Source organism: Rhinoderma darwinii, chromosome 3 (genome assembly GCF_050947455.1).
Source record: "Rhinoderma darwinii isolate aRhiDar2 chromosome 3, aRhiDar2.hap1, whole genome shotgun sequence".
In the NCBI taxonomy this organism is placed as follows: Eukaryota; Metazoa; Chordata; class Amphibia; order Anura; family Rhinodermatidae; genus Rhinoderma; species Rhinoderma darwinii.
Genome location: NC_134689.1, coordinates 419,258,700 through 419,279,238, shown reverse-complemented (window position 1 = coordinate 419,279,238; position 20,539 = coordinate 419,258,700). Strand labels below are relative to the sequence as shown.

The 20,539-nt window shown below is 49.3% G+C and overlaps 1 protein-coding gene across 7 annotated transcripts in view; it reads left to right on the top strand.

The window, feature by feature from the left end:
• Positions 1–373: 373 nt before the first annotated feature.
• Positions 374–20,539, top strand: part of MINK1 (misshapen like kinase 1) — a 90,006-nt gene continuing 69,840 nt past the window's right edge. For 3 of the 7 annotated variants that reach the window (XM_075859273.1, XM_075859271.1, XM_075859269.1), the window contains exon 1: positions 376–2,205. In XM_075859273.1, coding sequence (XP_075715388.1) covers positions 2,149–2,205 — 57 coding nt within the window. In that variant the 5' untranslated portion in view covers positions 376–2,148. Of the gene's footprint in view, positions 2,206–20,539 lie in introns of all 7 variants that reach the window. The other 4 variants (XM_075859270.1, XM_075859274.1, XM_075859275.1 and 1 more) reach the window with 4 other exon arrangements.

The window sequence follows — 20,539 nt, the reverse complement described above, 5'->3', positions numbered from 1 at the left end:
GGCAGACAGTAGCACATGTTAGGATTAGATACTTCTTTGTTGGTGGGCATTTTACGGTTGTACAATCATTAGTATTTCGCAGTGACATGTAGTTGTCTGTAGCTGACCGTTCGCAGATACTTTGATTATTTTGAGAAGTGGGCACAATCCCTTATCCAATATGGCCTCCCCTTCCTTTACTGGACGTCTCTGGCCACGCCCCTTACGTTGTTATTCTTTGACTCCGCCTTTCCCTATATTTTCTGCTTGATGACGTTATCTCCTCCCCGTAAATCCGCATCAGGCTCCGCCTCCCCTTATGCCCCGCCCATCTCAGGTGCTGCCTCTGTTGCTGCTGCGGTTACTCGTCATGTGACAATTTTTGCTGTAGCCCCGCCTCTCCGCGCCTTTCTCCACCAATTATACGACTGGTAGGCGGAGCCTAGAGCGCCATCCCCCAGGTGCGGCCTCAGCGAGAGAGAAGGAGTACGGGGAGCCGGAAGTACCGGAGATTGAGAGACGGGGGCGACGGAGGAGACGGGGAGAGGCCGCATCAGCCACCATAGGGGTCCTTACACCATCAGCCTTATACACGGCCCACCAAAGGCTGCTACGAAGATTAATACCCCCGCAATCTACAGTGACCCCTGGAGCGGCTGTCACAAGAGCTGGAGACCCCTGACCGTCTATAGTGACCCCCGGAGCGGCTGTCACAAGAGCTGGAGGCCCCTGACCGCCTATAGTGACCCCCGGAGCGGCTGTCGCAAGAGCTGGAGACCCCTGACCGCCTATAGTGACCCCCGGAGCGGCTGTCACAAGAGCTGGAGACCCCTGACTGTCTATCGTGACAAATAGAGAGGCTGTCCTAAGTGCTGGAAATATTTAACAGTCTATAGTGACCCCTGGAGGAGCTGCTGTCTCAAGAGCTGGAGACCCCTTACTGTCTATAGTGACCCCAGGAGCGTCTGTCCAGGGAACTGCAAACCCACAATTGTCTATAGTAGCCCCTGGAGCGTCTATCTCAAAAGCTGGAAACTCCTCACTGGTCTATAGTGCCCCCTGGAGCGGCTGTCAGAGGGACTGTAAACACACAATTGTTTCTAGCAACATCTGGAGTGGCTGTCACAAGTGCTGGAGACCCCTAACTGTCTATAGTGACCAGTGGAGTGGCTGTCAGAGGGATTGTACACCCACAATTGTCTGTAGGGCTGTCACAAGACCCCCAACTATCTGTACAGACTTCCTAGAGCAGCTGTGACAGGGTCTGTAGACTGTCGCTCTCTGTGAAGCAGCTGTCTAAAGAGTTAGAAAACCTCCATCTGTCTAAAGTAACACCTGGAGCGGCTGTCACAAGAGCTAGAGACTTCTGTCTATAGTGACCATTACTTTAAACCCTGCAGCCCCCTGTCTATACTGCCTCCATAGAGCGGCTGTCACAGGGACTGGAGACCCCCTGTCTATACTGCCTCCCGTAGAGCGGCTGTCACAGGGACTGGAGACCCCCTGTCTATACTGCCTCCCGTAGAGCGGCTGTCACAGGGACTGGAGACCCCCTGTCTATACTGCCTCCATAGAGCGGCTGTCACAGGGACTGGAGACCCGCTGTCTATACTGCCCCCCCCCTAGAGCGGCTGTCACAGGGACTGAAGACCCGCTGTCTATACTGCCTCCCCTAGAGCGGCTGTCACAGGGACTGGAGACGCGCTGTCTATACTGCCTCCCCTAGAGCGGCTGTCAGTACTGTAGCCCCCAGTTGCTGTGTAGAGTCCTCCAACATCGAAGACCCCCGCTGACTGCATGGACCATTAACCCCAGGAGACCCCCTGCTGCTGCGGTGACTCTGGATATCTCAGACCTTGGAGACCCTCTGGCTATTTGCAGGAAATCTTGAGGAGACGGATCCTGAGGTTTTGGGGTGCTCCGCTGCTCTTGGGGGGCCCGGTTTAGTGGGTGTTTGCGGTGTGGGTGTCACGTCTGCAGCATGTGAGTCACCGCGGCTGTGTGATCTGCTGCACGGTGCGTTGTGTGGTTTCCTGTACGCACGCACGCCTGGTTATTGGGGGTCAGTGATATGAACAGCGCCTCCTGGTGCTGAGTTGTGTCATTGAGGACAGTCCATGTGACCCCTTCCCCAACGAGCAGCGCACCCAACACTCTCAAAGTGAAAACATGGCGACCGACCCCCCAGCCCGGAGCCTGGATGACATCGACCTCTCTGCATTGAGGGTGAGCGCGTGGGGTTCATGGGGGAGGGGGGGGTGTATGTAAACATGTCCATGCTTGACCCAAGAGCTGACACTCTATACATTACTTGTCAGCCCATACGTATCATACATGTTGTCCCAAGAGCTGACCGTCACTGACCTCGCTGCCGCCATAAGATGTTGTTCATTGTTCTCTGTTATCAGCCACTTTCCATGTTCGTGTGATTCTGGGGGGCCCCGCTCTGCAGAAGGGAGAGGCAGGAAGTCTCTAAAAGGGGGGACCCCTCACTGAGGAAAAATTTTGGGGGGGGGGAGATGGTCAATAACGTCACATCGTACGGAGTAAGAGGGGCCTAAAATAAGTCGGTGCTGCCCAGAGAGGCAGTCTGTAGTACAGCAGTACGAACAGACCTGATACTCCTCACAGCTGAAGATTTGTTGCAATGTATCCAATCCCCACAATCCTCTGAGACCAGCAGCGCAGATCTCTCTCCTGACCTGAGCGTTCGCTACAATGTGTCAGTGCAGGTCAAATGTATCAGTCTGGACTCCGTGTTCTCTACACTGGCTACATAGTAACAAATCCTCAGCTGTGGGAAGTGCTAGGTCAGGATGGGATTTTCAGCCTCTAGATGTAAAGGACGCTTCCATTCATTGATGGCAAGCAGAGCTATCGAAAGTGATGAATTGAAACACAAATGATAATAGATTTAATGATACATTATACAATGATTACACTTTACAGACAGACCATTGTTTCCTCCTGAGAGAAGTGGCGTCGGGATATCTGGCGGCTGCTTATCTCCTGCTGTTTTTATAGGGGTATTTATCTGGGGGCGGTACTGGTGGTGTTTCCCTTTAAGTCTCGGGCTGTACGTGTTGCCGGTCTGTGCTGTCCGTGGCTGGTACTAAAGACGGCAGCGTTACAATGTGTCCAACCCGTCCCTGTCATACAGACAGTGCAGGTATATATATATAATGGGGGGGGGGGGGGGGGGGCATTATATACTGCTGAGCAATGACCTGTAGCCTGACCGTTATATATGCTTCTGAGGATTAGATTCAGCAGACAGTATCACACATGATAGGATTAGATACAGTGGCTGAGCAGACAGTATCACACATGATAGGATTAGATACACCGCTCAGCAGACAGTATCACACGTGATAGGATTAGATACAGTGGCTCAGCAGACAGTATCACACATGATAGGATTAGATACAGGGCTCAGCAGAGAGTATCATACATGATAGGATTAGATACAGTGGCTCAGCAGACAGTATCATACATGATAGGATTAGATACAGCGGCTCAGCAGACAGTATCACACATGATAGGATTAGATACAGTGGCTCAGCAGACAGTATCACACATGATAGGATTAGATACAGTGGCTCAGCAGACAGTATCACACGTGATAGGATTAGATACACAGCTCAGCAGACAGTATCACACATGATAGGATTAGATACAGTGGCTCAGCAGACAGTATCACACATGATTGGATTAGATACACAGCTCAGCAGACAGTATCACACATGATAGGATTAGATACACAGCTCAGCAGACAGTATCACACATGATAGGATTAGATACACAGCTCATCAGACAGTATCACACATGATAGGATTAGATACACAGCTCAGCAGGCAGTATCACACATGATAGGATTAGATACACAGCTCAGCAGACAGTATCACACATGATAGGATTAGATACAGCGGCTCAGCAGACAGTATCACACATGATAGGATTAGATACAGTGGCCCAGCAGACAGTATCACACATGATAGGATTAGATACAGTGGCTCAGCAGACAGTATCACACATGATAGGATTAGATACACAGCTCAGCAGACAGTATCACACATGATAGGATTAGATACACAGCTCAGCAGACAGTATCACACATGATAGGATTAGATACAGTGGCTCAGCAGACCGTATCACACATGATAGGATTAGATACACTGGCTCAGCAGACCGTATCACACATGATAGGATTAGATACAGTGGCTGAGCAGACAGTATCACACATGATAGGATTAGATACACAGTTCAGTAGACTGTATCACACATGATAGGATTAGATACACACCTAACCAGAAAGTATCATACATGATAGGATTAGATACAGCAGCTCAGCATCATACATGATAGGATTAGATACACAGGTCAGCAGACAGTATCACACATGATAGGATTAGATACACAGCTCAGCTGGTTGACTGCTAATGCTTGCACAGGGTAGTCCCTGTCTTTCTCCCTGAGGTCCCTGTATCTCCCGCTCTGGCGTGGTTTGGTTTCTCTATCGCTCGGTGACCACTCCGGGGTCCGTTGCTCTGGTAGTCCCCGTCTTTCTCCCTGAGGTCTCTTTATCTCCTGGTTTCTCTATCGCTTGGTGACCACTTCGGGGTCCGTTGCTCTCGTATTCCCCATCTTTTTCTACCTGAGGTCCCTGTATCTCCTGGTTTCTCTATCGCTCGGTGACTACTCCGGGGTCCGTTGCTCTGGTAGTCCCCGTCTTTCTCCCTGAGGTCTCTTTATCTCCTGGTTTCTCTATCGCTTGGTGACCATTTCGTGGTCCGTTGCTCTCGTAGTCCCCATCTTTTTCTACCTGAGGTCCCTGTATCTCCTGGTTTCTCTGTCGCTCGGTGACTACTCCGGGGTCCGTTGCTTTGGTAGTCCCCGTCTTTCTCCCTGAGGTCCCTGTATCTCCTGGTTTCTCTATCGCTCGGTGACTACTCCAGGGTCCGTTGCTTTGGTAGTCCCCGTCTTTCTCCCTGAGGTCCCTGTATCTCCTGGTTTCTCTATCGCTCGGTGACTACTCCGGGGTCTGTTGCTCTGGTAGTCCCCGTCTTTCTCCCTGAGGTCCCTGTATCTCCTGGTTTCTCTATCGCTCGGTGACTACTCCGGGGTCTGTTGCTCTGGTAGTCCCCGTCTTTCTCCCTGAGGTCCCTGTATCTCCTGGTTTCTCTATCGCTCGGTGACTACTCCGGGGTCCGTTGCTTTGTTAGTCCCCGTCTTTCTCCCTGAGGTCCCTGTATCTCCTGGTTTCTCTGTCGCTGGGTGACTACTCCGGGGTCTGTTGCTCTGGTAGTCCCTGTCTTTCTCCCTGAGGTCCCTGTATCTCCTGGTTTCTCTATCGCTCGGTGACTACTCCGGGGTCTGTTGCTCTGGTAGTCCCCGTCTTTCTCCCTGAGGTCCCTGTATCTCCTGGTTTCTCTATCGCTCGGTGACTACTCCGGGGTCTGTTGCTCTGGTAGTCCCCGTCTTTCTCCCTGAGGTCCCTGTATCTCCTGGTTTCTCTATCGCTCGGTGACTACTCCGGGGTCTGTTGCTCTGGTAGTCCCCGTCTTTCTCCCTGAGGTCCCTGTATCTCCTTCGCTGGGTGACCACTCCGGGGTCTGTTGCTCTGGTAGTCCCCGTCTTTCTCCCTGAGGTCCCTGTATCTCCTGGTTTCTCTATCGCTCGGTGACTACTCCGGGGTCTGTTGCTCTGGTAGTCCCCGTCTTTCTCCCTGAGGTCCCTGTATCTCCTTCGCTGGGTGACCACTCCGGGGTCTGTTGCTCTGGTAGTCCCCGTCTTTCTCCCTGAGGTCCCTGTATCTCCTGGTTTCTCTATCGCTCGGTGACTACTCCGGGGTCTGTTGCTCTGGTAGTCCCCGTCTTTCTCCCTGAGGTCCCTGTATCTCCTTCGCTGGGTGACCACTCCGGGGTCTGTTGCTCTGGTAGTCACTCGGCTTCTCCTACATCTTATAATGCAGGTTTTAGTCTTGAAGCTGAGAAATGTGTGGCCCGTAATTTACAGTTTCTATTTATAGGGGGGCTCCGCTTATGTGATATTTATAGGGGGGCTCCGCTTATGTGATGTTTATAGGGGGGCTCCGCTTATGTGATATTTATAGGGGGGCTCCGCTTATGTGATGTTTATAGGGGGGCTCCGCTTATGTGATATTTATAGGGGGGCTCCGCTTATGTGATGTTTATAGGGGGGCTCCGCTTATGTGATGTTTATAGGGGGGCTCCGCTTATGTGATGTTTATAGGGGGGCTCCGCTTACGTGATATTTATAGGGGGGCTCCGCTTATGTGATGTTTATAGGGGGGCTCCGCTTATGTGATATTTATAGGGGGGCTCCGCTTATGTGATGTTTATAGGGGGGCTCCGCTTATGTGATGTTTATAGGGGGGCTCCGCTTATGTGATGTTTATAGGGGGTCTCCGCTTATGTGATGTTTATAGGGGGGCTCCGCTTATGTGATGTTTATAGGGGGGGCTCCGCTTAAGTAATATTTATAGGGGGCTCCGCTTATGTGATATTTATAGGGGGCTCCGCTTATGTGATGTTTATAGGGGGGGCTCCGCTTAAGTGATATTTATAGGGGGTCTCCGCTTATGTGATATTTATAGGGGGGCTCCGCTTATGTGATGTTTATATAAGCCCGGATGGTAACGTATCCATGACCTGGTCCCCGGCCGGGCACGGCTCAGAGCCCCACTGTTTAATTCTAACCAGCAGTAAATGGGGGTTTCTTACCTCTCAGACACCGCAGCCCTTTCTATCTGGTGTGAGGGGGACTCTAAGACCCCCCCCCCCCCAGATATGTTATCCTGCGACATGCAAAAAAAATATTAAGAGGAGTTCCCCTTTAAGGAGAAGTTGCCACCAGGTCAGGCCCCTTTAAATGAGTCCATGGGTAAGATGCCCTAATAATCTCGCTGCCCCGGTCATGCCATGTATGCTAATGAGTTTAAAGGGCCAGTCTCCTCACTTCAGGGCTCCTTTAGGGGAGGGGCCTTTCCATATTTGCCACCTTTGTGTCCCCGTTCCCCATTCTTTTTGGGGAGCCTCTTAGTGGGTTCCCTATTTTAAAGATGTCTTCCTTAGAGGATGAGGCCGTAACACCTGCTGGGCATGCTGGGATTTGTCGTGCAGATATACCACGTCTCCTTAGTAGTCATGGCCCCCCCCCCCTTTCTGCATTTGCAAAGGGGGAATTTTAAAGGTATTGTCCTGTGTGAATAAAACGTAATAATTCTATGATTACAAGCAATTTTTGCAGTCAGTGAATGGAAACAACCCTTATTGGTTCCTGTAATCTACCTCCCTTGTACGAACAGCTCAGGCAGCTGCTGCTATTTTCTTTCCCATGCTTTACACTGCAGCACTGCTCCTTTAGGACACAGCTCTGATCGGTGACTTCAGCTTAGCTGCATTGTCTATCGCTGCCTTTCGTACTCTCTGATCCACCTCCTTGTACGAAACGCTCAGACTTGCTGCCCTTTTCTTTCTAATGCTTTACACTGCAGCCCTGCTCCATTAGGACACACAGAAGTCTTCCCACTTTCTCATCAAACGCTGCTTTTGTCCCACATGCTTTACACTGCAATTCACCAGAAAGTTACTGCATGGAGAGTTGAATAGATTTGAGAGCACCCGTAGGTTATGGCCCCCGTGTCCTCGCCGCGGCCTCCGCTCCTGCCCCATTGTTCTTCTCCATGACCTGCATCCTGCCTTTCATTCCTGGCTCCCACAGGTCCGCTCATAGGGAGGGGAACTCATCAGCGCCACCTCCTGTGTACCTAGGGAATACGCCTGTGGATAAGAGCTCAGCCTTCATGTGCTATCATTGGTCTAGCCTTACACGAGCTCCTTGCAGGATTGATTAGCCATGCCTGATGTCACGGCATCCCGCTCGTCATCAAACGCGAGACCGTGGCGGCCCCAGAATCGTTCTTTACATCCAGAGACAGGAAACCCATTCTGGCCTAGACCTGCTCACACAGCTGAGGGTATGTTACAATTGTATCAAGTCTAGTGTACAAAGGATTGTCTAAACAGCCCAGACTGATACATTGTAACAAACTATCCGGACAGAAAAATAACTTGATACAGTTGTAACAAACCCTCAGCTGTGAGAACTGTTCGGTCTGTGCTGGTTTTCAGCCATTGGATGTAAAGAAGAATGTTGGCATTCACTGACAGCAAGCAAAGATTTTACAGATGGGTGGTAATTCTATATCAGATCATTGATGTGACCCTATAGCCCTCGTTTATAATGACGGCGGCCGGGTATAACCGCCTGGGATCTGGCACATTCAGGTAACGTCCCGCCGCCGCGGCACAACCACTCTCATCATTTACTACCAATATATATTAAAAGCGAGGACATGAGATGTAGACGATGCTTCCTGTTACCATAGCAACCAGGGCATGCGGTGACGCAGTGTTACACTGGTTGTCACGGTGACTCGTGCCAAATGAGGTGGGGGTGCCGCTGCAGTGTTCTACATGGGATTGTCTACACTGACACATTGTAACAAACCTGCAGCTGTGTGAGCAGGACAGGGGTAAGAAGGGGTTTTCAGTCTCTGGATGTAGATAGATAAATGTTTCTATCCACTGACAGCAAGTAGAGGTATTGTAACTGGTGAGAAATTTATTACAGTAATCGGAAACCTTCAGAAACTGAAATGTATAGTGACCTAGTCCCAATCACACAGCTGAGGCTTTGTTTCAGTGTAGGAAAGAGCGATCAGTCTTGAGCCGTGGACAGGAGAGGGATTTGGGCTGATGATTTAGACCGCTCACATAGACTGGATACAACGGTAACAAACCCGCAGCTGTTTATGGTACGTGCAGGTTTTTAACCTCTGGATGTAATCAAGGTTGTTCCCATTCACTAACAGTAAGCAGAGATTTTGAACATAGTGAGGAATTATTGAAACTAATGCAATGTCCTAGAGTTTCTTATCTACTTGTTCCAATTATTTGCCATTTTCAAAATGTCTGCTTGCTGCCAGTGATTGGAAACGTTTTTGTTTACATCCTAAGGCTGAAAACCAGTCCTGACCTAATACAGCTGAGGGTTTGCTACCATTGTATCCAGTCCAGACAATCCTCTGTTGACTTCAAGCTGATACATTTTACCTGTGCTGATACATTGTAACAAACTATCAGGACGGGAGAGATTATTATTATTAGACGAGGGGATCCCAGCAGCCCCCAAAAATGAAGCGGCCGCATCTTCTTACGGCTTTGTAGATGATCAGTCCCTGCAGCCGTTGTTACGCAGGTGGGGTGTTATTGAGTGTGACGGCTGTTTATCTTCGGATCAGCCCTGCTTCCCACATGACTATTCCCGGCCTCCCCGCCACATTAACCGTGTCCCTCTCTCCCAAGAGCGCTATAATAATGGGGGCATTCCATGGCCTGAATGCTCATTTAAAGGGACAGTAAACCTCTCTCTCCATAGGCCGTGCAGTCAGTACAAGCTATTGTTCCTTTGTATCAGCCAGGTGAAAAAAATAATAATAATAATCTTTCCCCACCCCCTTATGATGATACATTTATTCTTTATATCTCTGGTTATCTTTTATAAGCTGACAACTTCAAGGCTACTGGCCCTTTAAGGCGCCTATTGCCGCCAACTTGAAACTAGCGACTAATAACGCTGCGCTTATTGTTTGAGCCCGGCTCGGATCTTCTCCGGATCTCACCGGTTTTGCCGTACAATGTCCCGCCCCCTTCTTTGATTTTGAGGTTCTGCGCGTTTTGCTTATCGATTTGTAGCCTGCTGATCACCAGGACACGTGATCGTCGGATGATTTGATTGGATCGGCTCTTACAGTCATGTTGAAAGCTGCCTATTGTAACAGTTGCAGCCTGGGGAAGTGTCGGGGCCCGCTGTGCCCGCTGGGGAAGTGTCGGGCCCCGCTGGGGAAGTGTCGGGCCCCGCTGGGGAAGTGTCGGGGCCCGCTGGGGAAGTGTCGGGCCCCGCTGTGCCCGCTGGGGAAGTGTCGGGCCCCGCTGGGGAAGTGTCGGGCCCCGCTGGGGAAGTGTCGGGCCCCGCTGGGGAAGTGTCGGGGCCCGCTGTGCCCGCTGGGGAAGTGTCGGGGCCCGCTGGGGAAGTGTCGGGCCCCGCTGTGCCCGCTGGGGAAGTGTCGGGGCCCGCTGGGGAAGTGTCGGGCCCCGCTGTGCCCGCTGGGGAAGTGTCGGGCCCCGCTGGGGAAGTGTCGGGCCCCGCTGGGGAAGTGTCGGGCCCCGCTGGGGAAGTGTCGGGCCCGCTGGGGAAGTGTCGGGCCCCGCTGTGCCCGCTGGGGAAGTGTCGGGCCCGCTGGGGAAGTGTCGGGGCCCGCTGTGCCCGCTGGGGAAGTGTCGGGGCCCGCTGTGCCCGCTGGGGAAGTGTCGGGGCCCACTGTGCCCGCTGGGGAAGTGTGGAGCTTGCGGTGACTACTGGGAAAGTTTCTATTAGGGAAGTGTCGTGGCCCGCTCTGATGACTGGGGAAGTGGAAAGCAGCGTACGGGGCACACTTTTGGGGGGTATATTCACATTGGTTATCAGAACCACGTATGTATGGATTTGCCATGGTGCGGGTGTTCTGTGGGCTGTTAATGGGCTCTCCACCATAACTAGCGCACCTGTCGCCTGTCCATAATCTTGCCGGTTGCACTATATAATGCCCTGCTGTCCCCATGTGACTGTCCCACACCTCCGTCTAATGGGCCCTTAAAAGTGTAGATTTGGAGCCACCAGGCAGAGAACCGCACAAACTCTCCTAATTTCTAATTGGCTGAGGGTGATCACCTGACCTGATTATAAAGCTGTTGAAGAGCTGGTCAAGTGATCCGTCTCAGCCAATCCGTGCGAGGCATGTTATTTGCATACCGTTCCCTGTTCCGGGAGTTGCGGGCCGTTCACTTGCGGACTGTTACATGTTGCTATATGGCCATTTTATGGATGCCTCATTTAAAGGGACAGATCCTTTTAAAGGAATTTCTTAGAGGGGAGTTCTACTTTGAGTTTGCAATTACTTGATCAGATTATTTTTTTCACTGGTTACCCAACTTTTCCAATAACCGATATTCTCATTGCAGGATATTCCACCGTGCATACACCTGCAGGTAACTGGGCCCCGTCATGGATAGTATTGTGGGGGTCCTTATAAGTCCCCCGTTGCTGCAGATCTCCTCCTATTCTAGATGTAGGATCTGAATGTTCCCTCCACTACAGGCAGGACAGGGTTAATATTTCCTAAACTGCAGAGAGCAAAGCAGCCTGCTGCAGTGCAGTATGGGAAATGTGCCAGCGGCTACAGAGACGTCCTGAGTATGCCTGACGAGCGATATAATGTACACCGGGGGAGGGGGTATTATATATAACACACCTGTATCCTCCACCTGACTGGTGAGCGGTATATATTACACTGGGGGAGGGGGTATTATATATAACACACCTGTATCCTCCTCCTGACTGGTGAGCGGTATATATTACACCGGGGGAGGGGGTATTATATATAACACACCTGTATCCTCCTCCTGACTGGTGAGCAGTATATATTACACCGGGGGAGGGGTATTATATATAACACACCTGTATCCTCCACCTGACTGGTGAGCAGTATATATTACACCGGGGGAGGGGGTATTATATATAACACACCTGTATCCTCCTCCTGACTGGTGAGCAGTATATATTACACCGGGGGAGGGGTATTATATATAACACACCTGTATCCTCCACCTGACTGGTGAGCAGTATATATTACACCGGGGGAGGGGTATTATATATAACACACCTGTATCCTCCACCTGACTGGTGAGCAGTATATATTACACCGGGGGAGGGGGTATTATATATAACACACCTGTATCCTCCTCCTGACTGGTGAGCAGTATATATTACACCGGGGGAGGGGTATTATATATAACACACCTGTATCCTCCACCTGACTGGTGAGCTGTATATATTACACCGGGGGAGGGGTATTATATATAACACACCTGTATCCTCCACCTGACTGGTGAGCTGTATATATTACACCGGGGGAGGGGGTATTATATATAACACACCTGTATCCTCCTCCTGACTGGTGAGCAGTATATATTACACCGGGGGAGGGGTATTATATATAACACACCTGTATCCTCCACCTGACTGGTGAGCTGTATATATTACACCGGGGGAGGGGGTATTATATATAACACACCTGTATCCTCCACCTGACTGGTGAGCAGTATATATTACACCGGGGGAGGGGGTATTATATATAACACACCTGTATCCTCCACCTGACTGGTGAGCAGTATATATTACACCGGGGGAGGGGGTATTATATATAACACACCTGTATCCTCCACCTGACTGGTGAGCAGTATATATTACACCGGGGGAGGGGGTATTATATATAACACACCTGTATCCTCCTCCTGACTGGTGAGCAGTATATATTACACCGGGGGAGGGGGTATTATATATAACACACCTGTATCCTCCACCTGACTGGTGAGCGGTATATATTACACCGGGGGAGGGGGTATTATATATAACACACCTGTATCCTCCACCTGACTGGTGAGCAGTATATATTACACCGGGGGAGGGGGTATTATATATAACACACCTGTATCCTCCACCTGACTGGTGAGCAGTATATATTACACCGGGGGAGGGGGTATTATATATAACACACCTGTATCCTCCGCCTGACTGGTGAGCGGTATATATTACACCGGGGGAGGGGGTATTATATATAACACACCTGTATCCTCCACCTGACTGGTGAGCAGTATATATTACACCGGGGGAGGGGGTATTATATATAACACACCTGTATCCTCCTCCTGACTGGTGAGCAGTATATATTACACCGGGGGAGGGGGTATTATATATAACACACCTGTATCCTCCACCTGACTGGTGAGCAGTATATATTACACCGGGGGAGGGGTATTATATATAACACACCTGTATCCTCCACCTGACTGGTGAGCAGTATATATTACACCGGGGGAGGGGGTATTATATATAACACACCTGTATCCTCCTCCTGACTGGTGAGCAGTATATATTACACCGGGGGAGGGGTATTATATATAACACACCTGTATCCTCCACCTGACTGGTGAGCTGTATATATTACACCGGGGGGAGGGGGTATTATATATAACACACCTGTATCCTCCGCCTGACTGGTGAGCAGTATATATTACACCGGGGGAGGGGTATTATATATAACACACCTGTATCCTCCACCTGACTGGTGAGCTGTATATATTACACCGGGGGAGGGGGTATTATATATAACACACCTGTATCCTCCTCCTGACTGGTGAGCAGTATATATTACACCGGGGGAGGGGTATTATATATAACACACCTGTATCCTCCACCTGACTGGTGAGCTGTATATATTACACCGGGGGAGGGGGTATTATATATAACACACCTGTATCCTCCACCTGACTGGTGAGCAGTATATATTACACCGGGGGAGGGGGTATTATATATAACACACCTGTATCCTCCACCTGACTGGTGAGCAGTATATATTACACCGGGGGAGGGGGTATTATATATAACACACCTGTATCCTCCTCCTGACTGGTGAGCAGTATATATTACACCGGGGGAGGGGGTATTATATATAACACACCTGTATCCTCCACCTGACTGGTGAGCGGTATATATTACACTGGGGGAGGGGGTATTATATATGACACACCTGTATCCTCCTCCTGACTGGTGAGCAGTATATATTACACCGGGGGAGGGGGTATTATATATAACACACCTGTATCCTCCACCTGACTGGTGAGCAGTATATATTACACCGGGGGAGGGGGTATTATATATAACACACCTGTATCCTCCACCTGACTGGTGAGCTGTATATATTACACCGGGGGGAGGGGGTATTATATATAACACACCTGTATCCTCCACCTGACTGGTGAGCAGTATATATTACACCGGGGGAGGGGGTATTATATATAACACACCTGTATCCTCCTCCTGACTGGTGAGCAGTATATATTACACCGGGGGAGGGGGTATTATATATAACACACCTGTATCCTCCACCTGACTGGTGAGCAGTATATATTACACCGGGGGAGGGGGTATTATATATAACACACCTGTATCCTCCACCTGACTGGTGAGCGGTATATATTACACCGGGGGGAGGGGGTATTATATATAACACACCTGTATCCTCCTCCTGACTGGTGAGCAGTATATATTACACCGGGGGAGGGGGTATTATATATAACACACCTGTATCCTCCACCTGACTGGTGAGCAGTATATATTACACCGGGGGAGGGGGTATTATATATAACACACCTGTATCCTCCACCTGACTGGTGAGCAGTATATATTACACCGGGGGAGGGGGTATTATATATAACACACCTGTATCCTCCACCTGACTGGTGAGCAGTATATATTACACCGGGGGAGGGGGTATTATATATAACACACCTGTATCCTCCTCCTGACTGGTGAGCAGTATATATTACACCGGGGGAGGGGGTATTATATATAACACACCTGTATCCTCCTCCTGACTGGTGAGCGGTATATATTACACCGGGGGAGGGGGTATTATATATAACACACCTGTATCCTCCTCCTGACTGGTGAGCAGTATATATTACACCGGGGGAGGGGGTATTATATATAACACACCTGTATCCTCCGCCTGACTGGTGAGCAGTATATATTACACCGGGGGAGGGGGTATTATATATAACACACCTGTATCCTCCTCCTGACTGGTGAGCAGTATATATTACACCGGGGGAGGGGGTATTATATATAACACACCTGTATCCTCCACCTGACTGGTGAGCAGTATATATTACACCGGGGGAGGGGGTATTATATATAACACACCTGTATCCTCCTCCTGACTGGTGAGCAGTATATATTACACCGGGGGAGGGGGTATTATATATAACACACCTGTATCCTCCACCTGACTGGTGAGCAGTATATATTACACCGGGGGAGGGGGTATTATATATAACACACCTGTATCCTCCTCCTGACTGGTGAGCAGTATATATTACACCGGGGGGAGGGGGTATTATATATAACACACCTGTATCCTCCACCTGACTGGTGAGCAGTATATATTACACCGGGGGAGGGGGTATTATATATAACACACCTGTATCCTCCTCCTGACTGGTGAGCTGTATATATTACACCGGGGGGAGGGGGTATTATATATAACACACCTGTATCCTCCACCTGACTGGTGAGCGGTATATATTACACCGGGGGAGGGGGTATTATATATAACACACCTGTATCCTCCACCTGACTGGTGAGCGGTATATATTACACCGGGGGAGGGGGTATTATATATAACACACCTGTATCCTCCTCCTGACTGGGGAGCAGTATATATTACACCGGGGGAGGGGGTATTATATATAACACACCTGTATCCTCCTCCTGACTGGTGAGCAGTATATATTACACCGGGGGAGGGGGTATTATATATAACACACCTGTATCCTCCTCCTGACTGGTGAGCAGTATATATTACACCGGGGGAGGGGGTATTATATATAACACACCTGTATCCTCCACCTGACTGGTGAGCAGTATATATTACACCGGGGGAGGGGGTATTATATATAACACACCTGTATCCTCCTCCTGACTGGTGAGCAGTATATATTACACCGGGGGAGGGGGTATTATATATAACACACCTGTATCCTCCTCCTGACTGGTGAGCAGTATATATTACACCGGGGGAGGGGGTATTATATATAACACACCTGTATCCTCCACCTGACTGGTGAGCGGTATATATTACACCGGGGGAGGGGGTATTATATATAACACACCTGTATCCTCCTCCTGACTGGGGAGCAGTATATATTACACCGGGGGAGGGGGTATTATATATAACACACCTGTATCCTCCTCCTGACTGGTGAGCAGTATATATTACACCGGGGGAGGGGGTATTATATATAACACACCTGTATCCTCCTCCTGACTGGTGAGCAGTATATATTACACCGGGGGAGGGGGTATTATATATAACACACCTGTATCCTCCTCCTGACTGGTGAGCAGTATATATTACACCGGGGGGAGGGGGTATTATATATAACACACCTGTATCCTCCTCCTGACTGGTGAGCAGTATATATTACACCGGGGGAGGGGGTATTATATATAACACACCTGTATCCTCCACCTGACTGGTGAGCAGTATATATTACACCGGGGGAGGGGGTATTATATATAACACACCTGTATCCTCCACCTGACAGGTGAGCAGTATATATTACACCGGGGGAGGGGGTATTATATATAACACACCTGTATCCTCCACCTGACTGGTGAGCAGTATATATTACACCGGGGGAGGGGGTATTATATATAACACACCTGTATCCTCCACCTGACTGGTGAGCAGTATATATTACACCGGGGGAGGGGGTATTATATATAACACACCTGTATCCTCCACCTGACTGGTGAGCAGTATATATTACACCGGGGGAGGGGGTATTATATATAACACACCTGTATCCTCCTCCTGACTGGTGAGCTGTATATATTACACCGGGGGAGGGGTATTATATATAACACACCTGTATCCTCCCCCTGACTGGTGAGCTGTATATATTACACCGGGGGAGGGGGTATTATATATAAAACACCTGTATCCTCCCCCTGACTGGTGAGCAGTATATATTACACCGGGGGGAGGGGGTATTATATATAACACACCTGTATCCTCCTCCTGACTGGTGAGCAGTATATATTACACCGGGGGAGGGGGTATTATATATAACACACCTGTATCCTCCACCTGACTGGTGAGCAGTATATATTACACCGGGGGAGGGGGTATTATATATAACACACCTGTATCCTCCACCTGACTGGTGAGCGGTATATATTACACCGGGGGAGGGGGTATTATATATGACACACCTGTATCCTCCTCCTGACTGGTGAGCGGTATATATTACACCGGGGGGAGGGGGTATTATATATAACACACCTGTATCCTCCACCTGACTGGTGAGCGGTATATATTACACCGGGGGAGGGGGTATTATATATAACACACCTGTATCCTCCTCCTGACTGGTGAGCAGTATATATTACACCGGGTGAGGGGGTATTATATATAACACACCTGTATCCTCCACCTGACTGGTGAGCGGTATATATTACACCGGGGGAGGGGGTATTATATATAACACACCTGTATCCTCCACCTGACTGGGGAGCGGTATATATTACACCGGGTGAGGGGGTATTATATATAACACACCTGTATCCTCCACCTGACTGGTGAGCAGTATATATTACACCGGGGGAGGGGGTATTATATATAACACACCTGTATCCTCCACCTGACTGGTGAGCAGTATATATTACACCGGGGGGAGGGGGTATTATATATAACACACCTGTATCCTCCTCCTGACTGGTGAGCAGTATATATTACACCGGGGGAGGGGGTATTATATATAACACACCTGTATCCTCCTCCTGACTGGTGAGCAGTATATATTACACCGGGGGAGGGGGTATTATATATAACACACCTGTATCCTCCTCCTGACTGGTGAGCTGTATATATTACACCGGGGGAGGGGGTATTATATATAACACACCTGTATCCTCCACCTGACTGGGGAGCGGTATATATTACACCGGGGGAGGGGGTATTATATATAACACACCTGTATCCTCCACCTGACTGGTGAGCAGTATATATTACACCGGGGGAGGGGGTATTATATATAACACACCTGTATCCCCCACCTGACTGGTGAGCAGTATATATTACACCGGGGGAGGGGGTATTATATATAACACACCTGTATCCCCCACCTGACTGGTGAGCGGTATATATTACACCGGGGGAGGGGGTATTATATATAACACACCTGTATCCTCCACCTGACTGGTGAGCGGTATATATTACACCGGGGGAGGGGGTATTATATATAACACACCTGTATCCTCCTCCTGACTGGTGAGCAGTATATATTACACCGGGGGGAGGGGGTATTATATATAACACACCTGTATCCTCCTCCTGACTGGTGAGCAGTATATATTACACCGGGGGAGGGGGTATTATATATAACACACCTGTATCCTCCTCCTGACTGGTGAGCAGTATATATTACACCGGGGGAGGGGGTATTATATATAACACACCTGTATCCTCCTCCTGACTGGTGAGCTGTATATATTACACCGGGGGAGGGGGTATTATATATAACACACCTGTATCCTCCCCCTGACTGGTGAGCAGTATATATTACACCGGGGGGAGGGGGTATTATATATAACACACCTGTATCCTCCACCTGACTGGTGAGCAGTATATATTACACCGGGGGAGGGGGTATTATATATAACACACCTGTATCCTCCACCTGCCTGGTGAGCAGTATATATTACACCGGGGGAGGGGGTATTATATATAACACACCTGTATCCTCCTCCTGACTGGTGAGCAGTATATATTACACCGGGGGAGGGGGTATTATATATAACACACCTGTATCCTCCACCTGACTGGTGAGCAGTATATATTACACCGGGGGAGGGGGTATTATATATAACACACCTGTATCCCCCACCTGACTGGTGAGCGGTATATATTACACCGGGGGAGGGGGTATTATATATAACACACCTGTATCCCCCACCTGACTGGTGAGCTGTATATATTACACCGGGGGAGGGGGTATTATATATAACACACCTGTATCCTCCACCTGACTGGTGAGCTGTATATATTACACCGGGGGAGGGGGTATTATATATAACACACCTGTATCCTCCGCCTGACTGGTGAGCAGTATATATTACACCGGGGGAGGGGGTATTATATATAACACACCTGTATCCTCCACCTGACTGGTGAGCGGTATATATTACACCGGGGGAGGGGGTATTATATATAACACACCTGTATCCTCCACCTGACTGGTGAGCGGTATATATTACACCGGGGGAGGGGGTATTATATATAACACACCTGTATCCTCCACCTGACTGGTGAGCAGTATATATTACACCGGGGGAGGGGGTATTATATATAACACACCTGTATCCTCCACCTGACTGGTGAGCTGTATATATTACACCGGGGGAGGGGTATTATATATAACACACCTGTATCCTCCACCTGACTGGTGAGCTGTATATATTACACCGGGGGAGGGGGTATTATATATAACACACCTGTATCCTCCTCCTGACTGGTGAGCAGTATATATTACACCGGGGGGAGGGGGTATTATATATAACACACCTGTATCCTCCACCTGACTGGTGAGCAGTATATATTACACCGGGGGAGGGGGTATTATATATAACACACCTGTATCCTCCACCTGACTGGTGAGCAGTATATATTACACCGGGGGGAGGGGGTATTATATATAACACACCTGTATCCTCCACCTGCCTGGTGAGCAGTATATATTACACCGGGGGGAGGGGGTATTATATATAACACACCTGTATCCTCCGCCTGACTGGTGAGCAGTATATATTACACCGGGGGGAGGGGGTATTATATATAACACACCTGTATCCTCCGCCTGACTGGTGAGCTGTATATATTACACCGGGGGAGGGGGTATTATATATAACACACCTGTATCCTCCACCTGACTGGTGAGCAGTATATATTACACCGGGGGAGGGGTATTATATATAACACACCTGTATCCTCCACCTGACTGGTGAGCGGTATATATTACACCGGGGGAGGGGGTATTCTATATAACACACCTGTATCCTCCACCTGACTGGTGAGCAGTATATATTACACCGGGGGAGGGGGTATCATATATAACACACCTGTATCCTCCACCTGACTGGTAAGCAGTATATATTACACCGGGGGAGGGGGTATTATATATAACACACCTGTATCCTCCTCCTGACTGGTGAGCAGTATATATTACACCGGGGGAGGGGGTATTATATATAACACACCTGTATCCTCCACCTGACTGGTGAGCAGTATATATTACACCGGGGGGAGGGGGTATTATATATAACACACCTGTATCCTCCACCTGACTGGTGAGCGGTATATATTACACCGGGGGAGGGGGTATTATATATAACACACCTGTATCCTCCACCTGACTGGTAAGCAGTATATATTACACCGGGGGAGGGGGTATTATATATAACACACCTGTATCCTCCACCTGACTGGTGAGCTGTATATATTACACCGGGGGAGGGGGTATTATATATAACACACCTGTATCCTACACCTGACTGGTGAGCAGTATATATTACACCGGGGGAGGGGGTATTATATATAACACACCTGTATCCTCCACCTGCCTGGTGAGCAGTATATATTACACCGGGGGAGGGGGTATTATATATAACACACCTGTATCCTCCGCCTGACTGGTGAGCAGTATATATTACACCGGGGGAGGGGGTATTATATATAACACACCTGTATCCTCCTCCTGACTGGTGAGCGGTATATATTACACCGGGGGAGGGGGTATTATATATAACACACCTGTAT